The sequence below is a fragment of the Dipodomys merriami genome, unplaced genomic scaffold (assembly GCF_024711535.1).
Source record: "Dipodomys merriami isolate MVZ:Mamm:240054 unplaced genomic scaffold, mDipMer1.0.p SCAF_7, whole genome shotgun sequence".
In the NCBI taxonomy this organism is placed as follows: domain Eukaryota; kingdom Metazoa; phylum Chordata; class Mammalia; order Rodentia; family Heteromyidae; genus Dipodomys; species Dipodomys merriami.
In genome coordinates this window covers 33,410,001-33,428,435 of record NW_027206290.1, presented here as the reverse complement: position 1 = coordinate 33,428,435, position 18,435 = coordinate 33,410,001, and the positions used below count along the sequence as shown (strand labels likewise).

At 43.6% G+C, this 18,435-nt stretch overlaps 1 protein-coding gene across 1 annotated transcript in view; it reads left to right on the top strand.

Annotated features, from left to right (window-relative positions):
* The first annotated feature begins 6,240 nt into the window (after positions 1-6,240).
* The window catches only part of Ovgp1 (oviductal glycoprotein 1), a 19,866-nt gene continuing 7,671 nt past the window's right edge, over positions 6,241-18,435 (top strand). Inside the window, exons 1-9 of the mRNA XM_070007495.1 lie at positions 6,241-6,265; positions 6,854-6,883; positions 7,835-8,039; positions 9,525-9,581; positions 11,294-11,459; positions 12,510-12,634; positions 13,282-13,390; positions 13,490-13,675; positions 16,233-16,349. Coding sequence (XP_069863596.1) covers positions 6,241-6,265; positions 6,854-6,883; positions 7,835-8,039; positions 9,525-9,581; positions 11,294-11,459; positions 12,510-12,634; positions 13,282-13,390; positions 13,490-13,675; positions 16,233-16,349 — 1,020 coding nt within the window. The remainder of the gene's footprint in view (positions 6,266-6,853; positions 6,884-7,834; positions 8,040-9,524; positions 9,582-11,293; positions 11,460-12,509; positions 12,635-13,281; positions 13,391-13,489; positions 13,676-16,232; positions 16,350-18,435) is intronic.

Below are 18,435 nucleotides of genomic sequence, written 5' to 3'. Positions count from 1 at the left end.
GTTTATGCTTTGTAGTCACTTAGAAAAAGGAAAGAGGACCTGAGATAGGTAGGTAGGTATATAGCCCTTTTCTCCTAGGCTTGAGAACAGCACAGGAAAACAAAACAAAAAACAACTCTGAACTAGGTAAGACACCAAAAAAGGTGTAGTCACTTAGAAAAAGGAAAGAGGACCTGAGATAGGTAGGTATTTTAAGTTTGCATAGCCCTTTTCTCCTAGGCTTGAGAATAGCACAGGAAAACAAAACAAAAAAATCCAAAAAACAACTCTGAACTAGGTAAGACACTAAGGTGGTTAAAATGACACCAAAAAAGGAAAGCATAGGTTTTTTTGAAGAATACCTTTTAACCCAAAAGATTGACATTTGATCAGTCTGTGAATGAAAGTAACTCACATCTATTAATGACAGTCCTGTAAGGCTAATCAAACGTACAGGACTGACTGGCACAGTTTTGGGTGAGAGTGCACCTTGAAGTGCGCAAACAAATAAGAACAGGCAACATCAAAATGATCGGGAATGTAAAACTGCAGGGTGATTAACTAGGTCTTTGGCCTATAAAGTGAGCACAGATTTACTAATGATGGAGCAGTAAAAAAAAAAATTTTGTTTAAAAATATGTCTTGTGGGGCTGGAAAGGTGGCTCAGTGGTAGAGCGCTTGCCTTGCATGCATGAGGCCCTGGGTTCGATTCCTCAGCACCACATAAGCAAAAAGAAAAAAAGCCAGAAGTGGCGCTGTGGCTCAAGTGGTAGAGCGCTAGCCTTGAGCTGAAGAGCTGAGGGACAGCGCCCAAGCCCAGAGTTCAGGCCCCACGACCGGACCAAAAAAAAAAATGTCTTGTATTTAATTTCACTGGTTCAGATGTCTGAACATTAGTACATTCATTTCCAAGCTTTGTATTTGAAATCCATTAGCCTGTTCAACTACTGTTCCACTGCTGATGTCTGCTTCACTCAAGTCTAAGAGAGGTCACTTCTGAGTAATGCTTGGAGCCACATGGTATACTCAGGGTTTGTATCAGCTTTCAGGTGGCATCAGTCATTGGGCTGAATCTCCATGCGTCTTGTGTGCCCCACATCACAACTGGAGACCAGTCCCTTAGTTAACAGTCTACCAGTATACCTCCTACCTCATAATCCTGCAACATTAAAACTCCGAAATTCATTACTTTGAACCTCTAGTCATGTCTCCTTGTACAGTGTGTTAGGAAGGACAGGAGATGAAGTAGAGGTGTTGAATTTGCAGCCCTTTAAAGTTGATTTTAAAAATATGTTTGACATGTCTAGACCTGAAAGTAAAGGGCTTTCACTTTTTTAAGTTATTAGATTTAGACAAAATGAGTAATACCTTTTATATTTTCTTTATAGTAGTTGGGCTTAACTTTGAGTCTAAAAACAAGGTGAAAAAAGACTTGTTCCAAAATGTAGTTATGTAACTTTTTAGCACATGAAAAGTTCTGGTGCATTCTGAAAAGCTTTAAGGCATGGGATCAGAATCAACATTTGGGGACTGGAAAGGCGGCTCAGAAGTAGAATGCTTGCCTTGGATGCATGAGGCCCTGGGTTTGATTCCTCAGCACCACATAAGCAAAAAAAAGCCAGAAGTGGTGCTTTGGCTCCAGTGATAGTGTGCTAACCTTGAGCTAAATTGCTGAGAGACAGTGCCCCCAGGCCCAGAGTTCAGGCATCACTACCTACAAAAACAAAACAGTATCAACACTTGGAAGAAGCTGAGGTGATATTATTGCAAGTCACCATTTGTAGTGAGCTGCTTATTGCCAGTCTGTCACACAGTCACTAAAAACAGATATTTTTCTGGAAAAGGGGAAACAAGCTTGGTTTCAGTCTCAAGCCAATTACAATTTCAAGAACATCAGCCTATACAATAAACACTTTTGGAAAGGTCAACAGGGCAAGTGCACCAATCTTGGACCCCATATACATTTCTTTGCTAAATTTTTCATTTAAAAAATGGGTTATTAGAGACTTGGGGCGGGGGAAAGAAGGGCTTGAACTCTAGGCCTGGGTGCTGTCCCTCAGCTTTTTAGCTCAAGGCTAGCATGCTACCACTTGAGCCACAGTGCCACTTCCAGTTTTCTGGTAGTTAATTGAAGATAAGTCTCACGGACTTTTCTGCCTGGGCTGACTTTGAACCGCAACCCTCAGATCTCAGCTTCCTGAGTAGCTAGAATGGTACCGGCGTGAGCCACCGGCTCCCAGAGAGACATTTTTATATGATCACAGGAGTCATGAATCAGGATGAGGAATAAAGGAGTATTTGGGAAGGAGAAATAAACTCTCAAGTTGTAAGGAAAGGACAACACAATCCTTGCTCTTACCGTTTTTGACACCTGGCATATGTATGTAAGGAATGGATCATTTGCTCAAGGCTAGCACTCTACCACTTGGAGCCACAGCTCCACTTCTGGTTTCTGAGTGGTTAACTGGAAATAAGAACCTCACGGGGACTTTTCTGCTTGGGCTGCCTTCAAACTGTAATCCTCAGATCTCTATCTCCTTAGTAACTTACCAGTGTGAACCACTGGTGTCCAGCTGAAAAAATGCATTTTATCTCTGCAAGTTAAATCACCTTCACATTCTATAGTCTACAACTTGTCTGTTATAAAAATCATCTGACACTGGCTGGGCTTAGAAATAGAAGCCAGTGTGTCACTTCCTTGGTTGTGTATTTACTCTGTTTATTCATTATAAATGCAGACCACTTGTTTCTGTGAAGACAACTAACCATGAATCCTTCACTCATTTTGTAATAAAGCTTTAAATTTTAAGTCTAGTGTTAAAAGTTTAGTAGTTTGCTCTCAAGCTTGTGTCATAATAAAACAAGAAACTTAAGATCTATGAAAGCATGGCTTTATATGAAAGACATTTTCTGGGACATATTAATTACCTAAACACATTAAATAAGATAGAAAATATTTTTTAAATCCTGTTGGGTGCTGGTGACTCACACCTGTAATCCTAGCTACTCAGGAGGCTGAGATCTGAGGACTGTGGCTCAGCTGGTACAGAAAAGGCTGTGAGAGACTGAAAAAAACCAGCAAAGAGCTGGAAGTGGAGGTGTGGCTCAATTGGTAGAGTGCCAGCCTTGAGCAGAGTAAGCTAAGGGAGGATACCCAGGTCAAACTCCAGTACAAGCATGAAAAAATTTTACACACAACTTTGAATACCCTTTACACACAGGCTGGGAATATGGCTTGGTGGGAGAGTGCTTGCCTAGCATGCATGAACCCTGGGTTTGATTACTCAGTACCACATACACAGAAAAATCCAAAAGCAGTGCTGTGCTAGCCTTGAGCAAAAATGCTTAGGAACAGTGCCCAGGCCCTCAGTTCAAGCCCCAGGACTGACAAAAAAGAAAAATGTTTATACCAAATACTAGGAAACCTTCCATTTAAAGATGTAGTAGCTGGCTAGAAAAGGCTCTTTCAAGTTAACCCCAATCTGCATGTAAGCAATCTTTTCCAATTCATCTGTATGAATATCATGAAAGATTTGGTCAAATGTTTTGTTAAAAAATAAGATACTTCAAGGTAGGCACCAGTGCATCATGCCTGTAATCCTAGCTATTCAATAAGCTGAGAGCTGAGGATTACAGTTCAAATACAGTAGGACAGGAAAAGTCTGTGAACTCTGTCATAAGTAGAGCTGTGGGCTCAAGTTGTAGAGTGCTAGCCTTGAGGGAAAAAAAAAAAAAAAGCTCAGGGACAGTGCCCAGGCCCTGAGTTCAAGCCCCATGACTAAGCAACAACAGTAACAAAGCCAGACACTTTGTGATCTTGCATGCATCTAGGTAACTGGTAAAAAAAAAAAAAAAATATGAGAAAGCTATACTTTGTGAGAATAGGCTAAGCACTAAGGAGTGGTACCTTCTGAGTATGCAGATGGCTGTGTAAAAACAAAAGGCGTTGGTTGTGATTTCTTTTGGCATCAAAAACTCAAAAGGTTTGTGAGCAGTGACATGCAACACTAATTTTGAACATACCCTACATTCAGCAAATTACTATTCATCATCTACTATTCACACAGAGCCATTGTTGCTAACTCCTCAGCAGGTCAGCCCTGAGTGCAGCAGAGGACATTTCTGGGCACCTATTGTTACATCTTGGCAATCTCAGCATCATCATTCACTTTTGCAGATATGGAGAGATCAGGTCTGAGAGTTGCCAGGAACCCCGTGATAAGGTAGAAGCCCAGAGAACTGACTCGGAAGCAGGTACCAGAGATGAAGACTGGCAGGCAAACAAAGCTTCTGTGATGGGTATGGCATTGACGCTAGGACCCTGGTGGTAGTGTGAGTGCAAAGACCCAAACCTCATGAGATCTCAGTGATGGAGGTTGAGAAGTAAATAGAGGCAGGTGTTCGCTGTTAAGGAAGTCTTTAAAGAGAGCCAGTAGAACCTCGGGTTGTAAGGTAAAGAGACTGGCAAGATTGAGGACACAGGAAGTAACTGTGGACCAAAGCACAGTAACAAGAATTAGTGCACAGAGTTGGAGCTGGGAAACAGAAAGCACAGATTGGTCATCTAAGCAATGGAACACATTGCCAAGCCTGAGCCGGTGTTGGCCTCAGGAGGCTAAATTACCTTCAGTCAGGTTAATAACCTAGGGGGGGTGTGTGGAACAGACCTGTTTTGTTTATCCTTTACACTAATATACATATATGTGCGCGTGTGCGCACACACACACACACACATATGCTGTATGTATGCACACATACACAGATAGGTTCTCAGATGTCCAACTTATATTCAACAGATTCCAGAGATTCATGACACATTCTCACCATTGGCTCAAAACTGATTCATAAAAAGTCAAGTTTTTGTTTTTTCTTGAGAAATAAAATGTTCTGCCAGCATTAGTCTATTTCCTCACAGGGCAATACCAGCAGTTCTCACCTACCTCTATTGTCTCCTGACCAGAAGCTTTATGTCAGCTGATAAATATCATTGAGCTTGAATGATTATTTCTCTAATAAAGTAGTGAGGGCACTATTTTTTCATATCTATGTTACCTATTTATAGGAGCTGACTTGGAGTGTCAGCATCTGAGTTTGAGAGACCTGATTCATTGGACATCCCTTTTGAAATTCCTAAAAATAGCTCTAATTGTACTCTTACATGTAAGATTTTTTTTTGACAGTCTAGGCCCTGAAACTTAGGGCCTGGGTTCTGGCCCTGAGCTTCTTTCACTTAAGGCTAACGCTACTACTTGAGCCACAGTACAACTTCTAGATTTTTCTAAGTATTTTATTGGAGATAAGAGTCCCATGGGCTTTTCTGCCCAGGATGGCTTCGAATGCTGATTCTCAAGTCTCAGCCTCCTGAGTAGCTAAGATTACAGGCATGAGCCACCAGTGCCTGGCTGAACTAAGTACTGAGGCTCAAACTCAGAGCCTGGGACTTGTCCCTTGGTGTTTGTGCTAAAGGATGGTGTTCTACCACTTGAACCACAACTCCATATTTGGCTTTTTGGTTTCTAATTGGAGATAAAAGTCTCAGACTTTTCTGCCCAGTCTGGCTTTGAACCATGATCCTCAGATCTCAACCTCCTGAGTTGCTAGGATTACAGAAGTGAGTAAGCTTACTGGACCAACAACTTTTTTTCATAAGTCATCTCTTTAATTCCTTTAAAATTGAACTAATTGGGAGCTGTTATCTCCATGTTATGTGAAGAAGCTGAAGCTCTCAAAGGCTGAGCAAGTTGTATGGGATTTTTACACTTCTAGATGGTGACAGAGTTTTAAACCTTGGACTCAAAGCCTGAAGGCAACGCAGATGCTTTCCAACTTTCTATTATACTGCTTGCCAACCTATGATCTTATAACAATAGATTTACTGCTATCATATAATATTTCTCACCCTCTCCTCCAATCCAATCATGAGGGAGTGAGAACCAAGAAGTGGGACTGAGAACCAGGCAGAGCATAGAAATACAAGGCCATTCACCGTCTGCCAGTGGGAATCCAGGGCTGTGGCTTTGTTGGATCTCAGAGTTACTACTATTCTGGAGGAGGAAGGACAGATGGTTCTGGGGTCACTGTGACTCCTCTGAATCATTGAGCTCTGTGTGTGTGTGTGTGTGTGTGTGTGTGTGTGTGTGTGTGTGTGTGTGTATGTGTGTATGTGTGTATGTGTGTGTGTGTGTAACTGGGCTGTGCCAGTGCTCTACATGGGTCAACTCCTTAAAGAGGCTTTTGCCTCACAGCTGTCAGACCACAGAGATGGGGAAACTGTTTCTTTGGGTTGGTGAGTGTGGCAATTCCAGCGATGTTAGTCCAAGAGATACCAGGCTTCATGAGTTTAGCATCACTGCTGGGACTTAGGAAGCTGGAGAAGGGATGAGACACAGCGAAGGATTGAGGGGCATCCAGGAAAGAAAATGCAGAATAGCAGCTCTCCAACTTGGTTGAACATTTTTTTATTTTTTATTTTTTTGGGTTTTTTTGGTTGAACATTTTAATGTCTGAATTCCATCTTAGGTCAATCAAATCAGAATCGCTGAGGAAACAGCCAAGACATCAGTACTTATTAATTCTCAATTATATTAAGAGAAATTTTGCCGGGATATTAACCATTATGATCCCTGTGCAAGGCACACACACAGATACACACATAGAGTTTATACAGAGAAAATTTTATTAGAAAATGATCTTTGATCTGGGTCTCTGGACTTCACTTTGGAGGAGAGGAAATGGTGGATAGTATGTGCTTCCATCTGTGCGTCTGCATCTGTGCACTGCTTCTCTGGCGGGGCACTCACTAACCAGAAGGCATGCAGGGACAAAATACTTGGTGTGTATATGAATCTGTGATTCCTTCTTCTGTTTTCCATAGGGCTGGTTCTTCTGCTGAATCACCACAATGGTAAGAAAATCATCTCTCCTTCAGCAGCAGGATAACTCTGGCTAGGAAGTCCTCCACAGAGCATTCCTTGCAGCTCTGCCTCACTCTAGCTCCTCTGGCTGGAATTATTTTTTATTTTTATTTTATTTTATATTTTTGGATCCAGTCGTGGGGCCTGAACTCTGGGCCTGGGCACTGTCCCTCAGCTCTTCAGCTCAAGGCTAGCACTCTACCACTTGAGCCACAGCACCACTTCTGGCTTTTTTCTTATGTGGTGCTGAGGAATCGAACCCAGGGCCTCGGCAAGCGCTCTACCACTGATCCACCTTCCTAGCCCCTCTGGCTGGAATTATTGACCAAGTTCAGTCCACTAGAGGCCAGTAGGTTATCTACTGTCTGTATCACCAACTCTGTGTGATAGCATCCAGACTTGGGATCTGAACTTGGGATCCATGGTGACCAGAATCGCATAAGGCATTCTTTTTTTTCCTGGCACCTAATCAGGGAGGGAAGGATGGGACTTCAGGGTGGAGGTGGGTGTGAGGAAGGGTGGAGGAGGCCATGTCAGTGGCCTTTTAGGCTGCTATGAGTTGCTCTGTGTGTGTGTGTGTTTGATTGGGAGGGTTGCATGAGTTGCTGCATTGCTTTCAGAAGCTGAGATCACCTATACTGTCTCCCCACTATTTATTGTTGTTGTTTCTGTCCTGGGGTCTTAAGGACGTGGGCACTGAACCTTAGCTTGTTTGCTCAAAGCTAGTGCTCTACCCCCTTGACCCATACCTCCACTTTTGGTCTTCTGCTGGTTATTTGGAGATAAGAGTCTCACAAGCTTTTCTGCCTTGGCTGGCTTTGAACCAGGATCCTCAGGTTTCAGCCTCCTGTGAAGCTAGGATTACAGATTTGACCCACTGTTGCCTGGCACCTTTCTAATCCTTGGATCTCTGCTAACTGATGTGTGTTCTCCCTTACCAGGTGCTGCCTACAAACTGGTGTGTTATTTCACCAACTGGGCACATAGTCGACCAGGGCCTGCCTCCTTCTTGCCCCGTGATCTAGATCCCTTTCTCTGCACCCATCTGATTTTTGCCTTTGCTTCAATGGATAACAACCGAATTGTTGCCAGTAATCTCCAGGATGAGACGATTCTCTACCCAGAATTCAACCAACTCAAGGGGAGGTGTGTACATATTAGAGGGGGGATTGAATTTTCAAAATTTTACAGATTTAAGGGTGTCAAGCCTATTTCTCTTGTTACTTTTAAACTTTTCTCTGATTCTTCCAATCCTAACCTCTTCTCACATGGGACTCCCAACCTTGCCCAATTCTTAAAACTCCATGTTGACAAACCCCTCAAGTTCCTTTTTTCCTGATTTCTCTAGGGATGTCATCTCTTTCCTCGTTGTCTGATAGACTCACCCTTTGATACCCCACGTGTGACAATCTCAGATATTAAAGTTAAAATGCTGTTAAAGTGATTCTAAGTGTACTTGAACATCACAAATGATTTTTAATTACCATTTAGCACTTGGAGCCTCCAAGCTCAAGCTCCTCAAGGAGAGTAACAAGTGTGTCCTATGCTTCAGTATACCCAGTGGGCAGGCCAATGTTTGCATAGAGTTGTGCTTAGTAATTATATGCTAAGTATTCCCTGCTGGAACTCCTGGTTCTTTTCCTGTTCACCTGAAGATTTAGGGCTACATGAATAACTATAGATGGCAGGGGGAAAATCCCATAGCACTGTACTTCGAGTTCCCTGAGCACTGGGAGTTTGTTCATGATGTTCCCTGCTATCGTCCAAGCATCCAAACCAGTCAGTGGTTCAGTTATTGCTCAATAAATATTTGTTGAGTGAAGAGAAGGATTTCAGCCAGATACTGATGGCTTATGCCTGTTACCCTGGCTACTTGTGAGGCTCAGATCTGAAGATTATGGTTTGAACACAGCAAGAAAGTCTGTGAGATTCTATCCTCCAATTAACCAGCACAAAACTGAAAGTGGAGCTGTGTCTCAAGTGGTAGAATGCCTGCGTTGAGCAAAAGAGCTAAGGGACAGCTCCCAGGCCCTGAGTTGAAGACCCCAGGGCTAGCATGCTCATGTGTGTATGTGTGTGTGTGTGCACACGTGCATGCGCGCGCGCGCGCACACACACACACACAATTTGGAGAAGCTGGAAGGAATGTGAGGTATTTGGTGAATTTTGTACAGTCTTGTTGTTATGGAGCTGTGATGGCTATTGGCCTTGTTCTTGCTCCCCCTTTTCCTTTCTTTTTTCTCTCCTTCCTACCTGCTCCCACCCACCTTTTTTCTTATTTTTGTGTTAGTGTTGTGGCTTAAGCTCAGGACCTTAAGTTCTTGCTTAGCTTTTTTTGTTCAAGGTTAGTCCTCTACCACTTGAACCCTACCTCCACTTCCAGCCTTATGCTAGTTAATTGGTGATAAGTCTCTCACAGACTTCTCTGCCCGGGTGGCCTCAAAGCTTGATCCTTAGAACTTGGCCTCTGTGTAATGAGCCACCAGTGCCCAACTCCTTTCCCCCTTTTTCCCCTCCCATCTCCCATCCTCCATTTCCCATTTGTCTTTCACTGTGTAAAACAGAGAATGATGACTGCCGCTGTCCACTGAAAGAAGGGCCTGCCTACCCAGCCTTTCTCCTCCATTCTAGGAACACGGAGCTGAAAACACTGCTGTCTGTTGGAGGGTGGAACTTTGGCACATCAAGGTGAAGTTGGCTGTCACTTTTTTCTCTGGAAGAGATGAGTAGAGCCGGCTAGAAGTGAGGATGGTAGAGCAGCAAGCCAGCTTGGTCATGAACATAGCAAAGCTTATGCCGGCTGTTCCTCAAGTCCTACACTGGCCCTGGATTTTAAGAACTCCTTCCCTGGAGAGTCACAGGAGAGTTCAGGAATTCTGGTTTTGAAAGACCACTTTCAAATCAAACAAGTGAAATACTATATTATTTTAATGCTGCCTCAATACTATCACTTCCAAATTTCTCATTGCTTTCAGTACTTTTTTCCTTGTAATTTTCTCTTTACAAAGGTCTGTGCATCGATGAACGCTTAAGTTTTCTGAACTGCACCTTATTTAGTTACTGTGACTGAAAAGAGTTAACCTGTGGATTCTCAGTCTTTCTGAATTGAAACAAGGAAGTCCTCACGGGTGGTAAGAATGGAAATATGGGGAGGACTGAGAGATCAAATAAGATATGCACAAATGAGCCTTCGTAAGAAGACAAAAAAGAATAAATCCAACATTTCACAGGGCCTGTTATTTCCTCACTTTGTTAGCATCAGTGCTCCCAACCTCGGTGGAGGCAAAGAAGCAGCAGATCAAGTGCTGGTCTTGGTAGTGCATGGGTACATGGAAACTTTCCCACCTGCAATAGCCACTCTTGGTAGCATTTCCCTTCCCTGAGGAAAAGTGGACCTGACAAACTGTCTTCATACACTCTGGAGAAATCTTTCCTCCACTTTCTGACTATTCTTGGAGCAGAGAACTGCATGTGTTCTCACTTTGGGGAGAAGGCAACTGAAGCCATCTCAGCCCCCAAGTCTTCGCCTTTTCTCCTGTGGACCTTTGCATAGCTTAGGGCTGTGCACCAATTTCATGTCTGCCCAGGAGCATCCTACAGAGTGGTTATATTCCAAAATGGTAGGAAAAGCAAGAGTCACAAATATTAGAAATGGGGCTGGGAAGGTGGCTCAGTGGTAGAGCGCTTGCCTTGCATGCATGAGGCCCTGGGTTCGATTCCTCAGCACCACATAAGCAAAAAAAGAAAAAAGCTGGAAGTGGCGCTGTGACTCAAGTGGTAGAGCGCTAGCCTTGAGCTGAAGAGCTGAGGGACAGCGCCCAGGCCCAGAGTTCAGGCCCCATGACCGGACCCCCCCCCCAAAAAAAAACCCAAAAAACCAAGTATTAGAAACTTGTCAGGTTTCTCTCTTAGAGTCAGCCCAGTTGAAAGTAGTCAACAAATGGAACCCATGATCTTCTATCTCTGAGTCTGGTCATTTGCTAAGCAGTGTCCAAAGGGCTAGTCCTGAGTCACTTCATGTTTAACTCCAACTAGTTAGAATTCTTCCCAAAGTGTCTTCACTATGAAAATGAAAAGAAATTAAGATTGAAAAGAAAATCAGACAAGCAAACAAAAGAGCCAGGGACAGGAAGTTCTTATCAGAGCCCTGGTGTCAGCTTCTGGTGTCAGCCCAGATCCTGATTAGTCTGTAGATCTTTCTGAAGTTGTTGGCTTTGGCTCACCTTCCTTTTCCCAGTCCAGCCAGGGAGGGAAACAACACCATGGCTAGGACAGGTGGTAAGAATCGTTCTGATGAGGTGCCAGCAGAGAGAGGTTGAATGTCCTGCATGGTTTTCTTGACTAGAACAGGGAAGAGACTATACTCTGCACTCTTTGTCTTACCCCCAGTATCCCAACAGGTTCACTGTGATGTTATCTACCCCAGCCAATCGTGGCAAGTTTATTGCTTCAGTTATATCCCTCCTGAGGATACATGACTTTGATGGTCTTGACCTTTTCTTCTTGTACCCTGGACTACGAGGCAGCCCCATGCATGACCGGTGGACTTTTCTCTCCTTAATAGAGGTAAGACTAGTTGGGAAGCTCCAGAATCCAGGAATGGTTCTACTGTTTATTGTGTCTGGTCTCATGGTAGAAGGACATAAGGCCAAGGGCAGGAGAGAGGAAATAGAAGATTCTCCTAGAGATCATAGGGTAAACTGCTTTGCTCAGCAAGTTCCCTGTGTGTATTCTTTTTCTCCATCTTGGTCTTGCTCCAGTGCTCTCAGTGTGAATCCTGTGTACCCAGACTACTTTGCTCTACTTGGTCAAATCACTGTTGTTGACCCACATCAGTCTTTCTCACAGCCTACAGGCAGGGCCTGCATCTGACTCACATTTTTTGTTTTTGGATCGCCATATTTTAACATATAGCTTTGATATACTTCTGTATCAAACAAATGAAATGGCCAAGGCAAAGTTATTTCTTGAATAACCGCTAATATTACTGATTCATTACTGGTTCAGGAATTTTGGTTTTGACAGACCATTTTCAAATCAAACAGTGAAACATTGTATTATTTTAATGCTGCCTCAATACTATCACTTCCAAATTTCTCATTGCTTTCAGTACTTTTTTCCTTGTAATTTTCTCTTTACAAAGGTGTGTGCATCGATGAACTCTTTAAGTTTTCTGAACTACACCTTATTTAGTTAATGTGACTGAAAAGAGTTAACCTGTGGATTCTCAGTCTTTCTGAATTGAAAAAAAATTAGTCTACAATAAATAAGGCAGGTTATATTCTCTTTGGCAGCCTGTTCCAGAAAATAGAAAATATTTCCTAACAAAAACTTAAAAGACATATTGAAACATTTTGCTAGCTGTTTAGATTTAGCAAAGTAAATCTTAGGACATTTTAGCTGTTCAGAAAGCTTTACTCAGGTCTGAGGGCTTTTTGCACTTAGATCTTGAAACAGGAATGGTTCTTGAATCACAATGTACTATATGGGCAAGGCATTGCTCAACATCAGTCATAGCCTTCCTCCTACATCCTTTCTGTTCTCAGACCTTTCTCAAGGGGATAATGCTTTCTCTCCCTGACTGATTTGTCTGCTTCTCTGTGTCTTTCTTCCTAGGAGCTGCTGTTTGCCTTCAAGAATGAATCACAAGTCACCAAGCGCCCAAGGCTGCTGCTCTCTGCTGCTGTCTCTGGTGTCCCACACATTGTCCAAACATCATATGATGTGTATCGTATGGGACAGTGAGTAGATGCTGCTGTGGCGGGACAGGACATTGGAGGGAAGGAGTCATCTTGAGCTAGAACTATGGAGCATCTCAAGTGCTCTGTCTGAGCTTGCCATAGCCCTGGCCTGAGGAGCATTGATGTGTACAAGAGTTAGCACTACTGGATGTACCAGGGGGCTTAAACACAAGGCCTGTGCACGCGCGTGCGCACACACACACACACACAATTAAATTAGATCATTACAGTAAGCCCCACACTTCTGACTTGGTGAATGCTCAGTCACACTTGGTCACTAGGAAGTTTTCTAGAAGGTGGTATCAGTGGCTCCTGGAATGGTAGAAAGACAGCAACTCTTTTACTGCTATCAGTCAGAACTCTTTTTACTCACAGCAGTTATTTAGACCCTTGGGAACACTGTGAGCCTGGATATATTTGCTTTTATGTCCAGTTTCTGCCTACCAACTCAGATACTCTCCGAATGCATAGAACCAGATGCACAGCTCTCTATGTCAACATGGTGGGCACAGCCCATGCAGACCTCAAGGCAGAGAGAGCAGAGTAGCTAAAGTGACCAACACAGCTAGTTAGTACTGGAGTGAACTTATCTGACAAGTTAAGGTTGGCTAGCCCAACCTAAATATCTTCTCTTCCATTTCTTACAGACTCCTAGATTTCATCAATGTCTTGTCTTATGACTTACATGGAAGCTGGGAAAAGTTCACCGGACACAATAGCCCCCTATTCTCTTTTCCTGGGGATCCCAAGTCTTCGGTAAGAAAAGGAAAGGTCTCAAGCAGCCTGGATGTCCATATCTGAGCCCAAGTATTGTCTCTTAGTAACAGGGATGGCCCGTGTTCTTTATCCCGACAGGCCTATGCCATGAAATACTGGCGAAAGCTTAGTGCACCCGCAGAGAAGCTCATCATGGGGCTCCCCACCTATGGACGTACCTTTCACCTCCTCAGAGCTTCTCAGAATGGGTTACATGCTGCAGCTGTGGGACCAGGGGCTTCAGGGAAGTATACCAAGCAAGCTGGGTTTCTGGCTTATTATGAGGTGAGGGTATTTGAAACCTCTGCCTAACAGCAAGGTTTCCTCCAGACCTAGCTGGAACAGTAGATAAGACAAGTGAGGATAGTAGAATGGGAGCTAGAGCAAAGAGGAGGTTTATTCAACAAAGGAAATTCATGACCTGGAACATTTTCTATTTCTCTGGTGGAACTTGAATCTTTTAAGAGATGTGAGACTTGGGTATTTTCACAGAAGGATCTTAAATACTGTGTAGGTAAACCCTGACTTACTATAAGGCCTAAAAAATCATAAATGACATAGATATGAGATATCTAATATAGAACATATATATACTTATATAATTATATGTAATTATAATTGTATAATATGTGTTATATAATATATAGCATATATGATATGTGTATGTATATGCAATGTACATATACATATATTATATACATATATATATATATATAATATAATTCAAATACTTACAAAAGCAAAAAGTATATATAACAGGTGAACTCTTTAACATATGGCCAATCTTTCTGCATCTGTGCTCTGATTCCTTGCTTTCTTACTACTAAGGCTGTGTGTGTGCATGCACCAATACCAGGGCTTGAACTCAGGACTTCAAGCTCTTTGCTTAGATTCTTTGCTCTAAGTTGGCATTCTACCACTTGAGACATCCTTCACTTCCAGCTTTTTGGTGGTTAATTAGGGATAAGAGTCTCACAAACTTTTCTGTCTGGAATGGCTTTGAACCATAATCCTCAGATCTCAGCCTCCTAAGTAGCTAACAGCAGCCAGAGTACTAAATTACTGTGAAGCAATTGCAAGATAACCTCTAATATAGGTTCTTTCCACTCTACTCCAGCTCCAGCCTGGAGTAGAGGAGTATGAGTTGACAATGTGGAGGGCTGGCTGTAAGGAAGAGGGTAAATAACATAGAACAGGAGAATGCAGAGCAGATTTTGAAGCACAAGAGAATCTGAATGTGCAGGTACAGGTCAGCAGGAACAAGATGTTTAAGGGGTGCCAGATGGAGAGTTAAAACCTTCCTGTACCAGGTGCTGGTGGCTCATGCCTGTAATCCTAGCTATTCAAGAAACAGATATGAGGATTGAGATTCAAAGCCAGTCAGCCAGGGCAGAAAATTAGTGAGAGTCTCATCTCCAATTAACCACTAAAAAGTTGAAGCAGATATGTGGCTCAAGTGGTAGAGTGTCAGCCTTGAGCAAGAGCACTAAGTGCAGGCACAAGGCTCTGAGTTCAAACTCCAGTACTGACAAAAGAAACAAATGAAACCTTTGCTTCAGCAGAAGTGGAGCTGCCCAGTGTCTCTGCAAGCACTGCTCTGTGCTGGCTATTAGGAGATGTTTTCCTATGAATCCACTGAGGTGTGGTGGTGAGAGTTGGCATAGTTAAAATGTTTTTGAAGGATACCACATGGGCATAACTTTTTTTTATTTTGCTGGTCCTGGGGCTTCAATACAGGAGCTGGGCACTGTCCCTGAGCCTCTTTGTGCTCAAAACTTTTTTTTTTTGGGTCCAGTCGTGGGGCCTGAACTCTGGGCCTGGATGCTGTCCCTCAGCTCTTCAGCTTAAGACTAGCGCTCTACCACTTGAGCCACAGCACCACTTCTGGCTTTTTTCTTTTTGCTTATGTGGTGCTGAGGAATCGAACCCAGGGCATCAAGCATGCAAGGCAAGTGCTCTACCACTGAGCCACCTTCCCAGCCCAATGTGCTCAAAGCTTTGAGCTAGGATTATAGGCGTGAGCCACTGGCACCTGGCATCTTACTCTTTTATTCTACCATGGACACTAAAGAAAGGACCATGCAATAGAAGGAGTTTAGTCAGGATAGTGAGGAATTCCTGTGTGACCAGCTTTCCTACTCCACTCCCTATTTGATCTACCTTTGTGCGTGTGTGTGTGTGTGTGTGTGTGTGTGTGTGTGTGTGTGTGTGTGTGTGTGTGTGTGTGTGCATGTGTATGGATATGTGTACTGACTGGTACTAGGGCTTGAATTCAGAGCCTTGTACTCTCACTTGGCTTTTTGCTCAAGGCTGCCATTTAACCACTCAATCCACAGCTCCACTTTCAGTATTTTGCTAGTTAACTGGAATTAAAAGATTCTCACAGGGGCTGAGAAGGTGGCTCAGTGGTAGAGCGCTTGCCTTGCATGCATGAGGCCCTGGGTTCGATTCCCCAGCACCACATAAGCAAAAAGAAAAAAAGCCAGAAATGGTGCTGTGACTCAAGTGGTAGAGTGCTAGCTTTGAGCTGAAGAGCTGAGGGACAGCGCCCAGGCCCAGAGTTCAGGCCCCATGACTGGATCTCCCCCCGCCCCCCAAAAAAAGATTCTCACAGACTTTCCTACTGAGCTGGCTTCAAACCAGGATCCTCAGATCTCAGCCTCCTGAGTAGCTAGGATTACAGGTCTGAGCCACCAGTGCCCAGTGTGATCTATCTGCCTTCTTCTCATGCCCTGGTGAGGACTTCCTAGATGCTATATTCTGGGACAAGGGGCAGCAGCTATGTCTCCTGGTGCTCCTTGTTATGGTACTTCATGGAACTCACCTCTGGTGTTTCTGGCAGGTTTGCTCCTTTCTTCAGAGCGCAAAGAAGTACTGGATTGACTATCAGTATGTTCCGTATGCCTGCCAAGGGGAGGAGTGGGTTGGCTATGATGATGCCACCAGCTTCAGTTACAAGGTGAGACCCAGAGGTTTCTCACTTCAGGATGTAGATTCCCACTGGCTTCTGCAGGATCCCCCGGGAGCGCAGAGTGCCTGTGTGTGCATTTCACCATCCTGTCTTGAATTGAGCGCTGTCCCTTCATTTTATTCTGCTCAAGGCTGATGCTCTATCATGTGAACCACTCTTCCACCCCTTTGGTTTTTTGCTGGTTAATTGGAGATGAGAGTTTCACGGACTTTCCTGCCTGGGCTGGCTTTGAACCACTCAGTCTCCTGACTAGCTAGGTTTATAGGCATGAGCCCTGAGTGCTTGGCTCTTTCCTTCTTTCCTTCCTTCCTTCCTTCCTTCTTTCTTTCTTTCTTTCTTTCTCTCTCTCTCTCTCTCCTTCCTTCCTTCCTTCCTTCCTTTCTTCCTTCCTTTCTCTCTCTCTCTCTCTCTCTCTCTCTCTCTCTCTCTCTCTCTCTCTCTCTCTCTCTCTCTCTCTCTCTCTCTCTCTTTTTAGACAGAGTCTCACTATCTAGCCTATGCTGGCCTGGAACTCATCATGTAGCCCAGACTGGCTTTAAACTCCCAATCTCCTGCCTCTGGCTTTAAACTCCCAATCTCCTGCCTCTACCTCTTGAATACTGGGATTAAAGGCATGCCTGGTCTTTGCCTGTGCTTTGATGAGCCTCAGAGACTTGATAAAGTAGGAATTCTTGGGTCTACTTCTGAACATTCAGTAGGTCTGAGAGTCTGGGAATGATTTTTAGCATATCTTCATATATAAATTTGCTGTAATAGTTTGTTATTTGGAGTGACACATAAGACTCCAGGCATGAGATATAATGGATCTAGATTAGGAGGTTGGAAGAAGAGATTATGTATGAGAAGTTTTCAGTATTTGACAACTGCCTGGATATTAGGGTTTATAGGAAATGATTCATAGTTCTACTGTAGGTGCTGTAGTAATGGCAGAGTTCTGCTGTTCTGTCTTTTTTTTTTAATTTAATTTTATTTTATTTGTGAACATACTGTACAGAGGGGTTACAATTGCATGGGCAAGATAATGAGTACATTTCTTACCAAGCACTGCAGCCTCCTCCTTTGTTTACCCTTCACATCACTTCCCAGCCTCCCCCCTCCCCCCCAATCCCCATCCTTCTCCTTCCCCCCTTCCCCCCCCCCCCACGTTGTATGCTATTCTGTCTTTTGAGAGGGCAATTAAGGGTTAAAAAACAAGAGGTAGGGAAGCCCTCATGAAGATTCAGTGTGTCGTCCACTGTGCATAAATAACTTCTGCTGGGTAGAAAGCATTGCTTCCATCTCTTAGGACCTTACTCTGGTTTGGGAAAGGAAGATAGAAAAGATCAACAGCTTGACAGAAACAGAAAATTGGATGGACTTAAATACATGATCCATAGGGGCTTGTTCCCATGTGTTGGGGGAGGTCTTGGGACCAGCAGCAGAGGGAGAACTTGCAGTGAGGGACATTGTTGTACCTTGCAGAACAATATGGAGCCCAGTGTGGGGATGAAGAAAAGATATTATTATTATTAATATTGTATTAGTACTGGGGCTTGAACTCAGGGCATGGGCACTGCCCTTAGCTAGCTTTCGTTCTTTCTTTTTTTAAAATTTCTTCCATTTTTTTCTTTTTTGTTGGTTGTGGGGCTTGAACTCTGGGCCTGGGCGCTGTCCCTGAGCTCTTCAGCTCAAGGCTAGTGCTCTACCACTTAAGCCACAGCACCACTTCCGGTTTTCTGTGGTTAACTGGAGATAAGAGTCTCACAGACCTTCCTGCCTGGGCTGGCTTTGAACTGCGATCCTCAGATCTCAGCTTCCTGAGTAGCTAGGATTACAGGTGTGGGCCACCAGTGCCCAGCTGTCCCTTAGCTTTCTTACTGGAGGCTAGTGACTTACCATTTGAGCCACACTTCACTTCTGGCTTTTTTTGTTTCTTAATTAGAGATAAGATAACCTTGATACTCAGATCTCTTTCTCCTGAATAGGATAACAGGCAGGAGCCACCAGGGCCTGGCTTAGTTTTTGAAAATCATCTTTATGTAGTCGTACAAATGAGTTTCAATTCAATATGTCTATTTATAAGTACAATGTATCT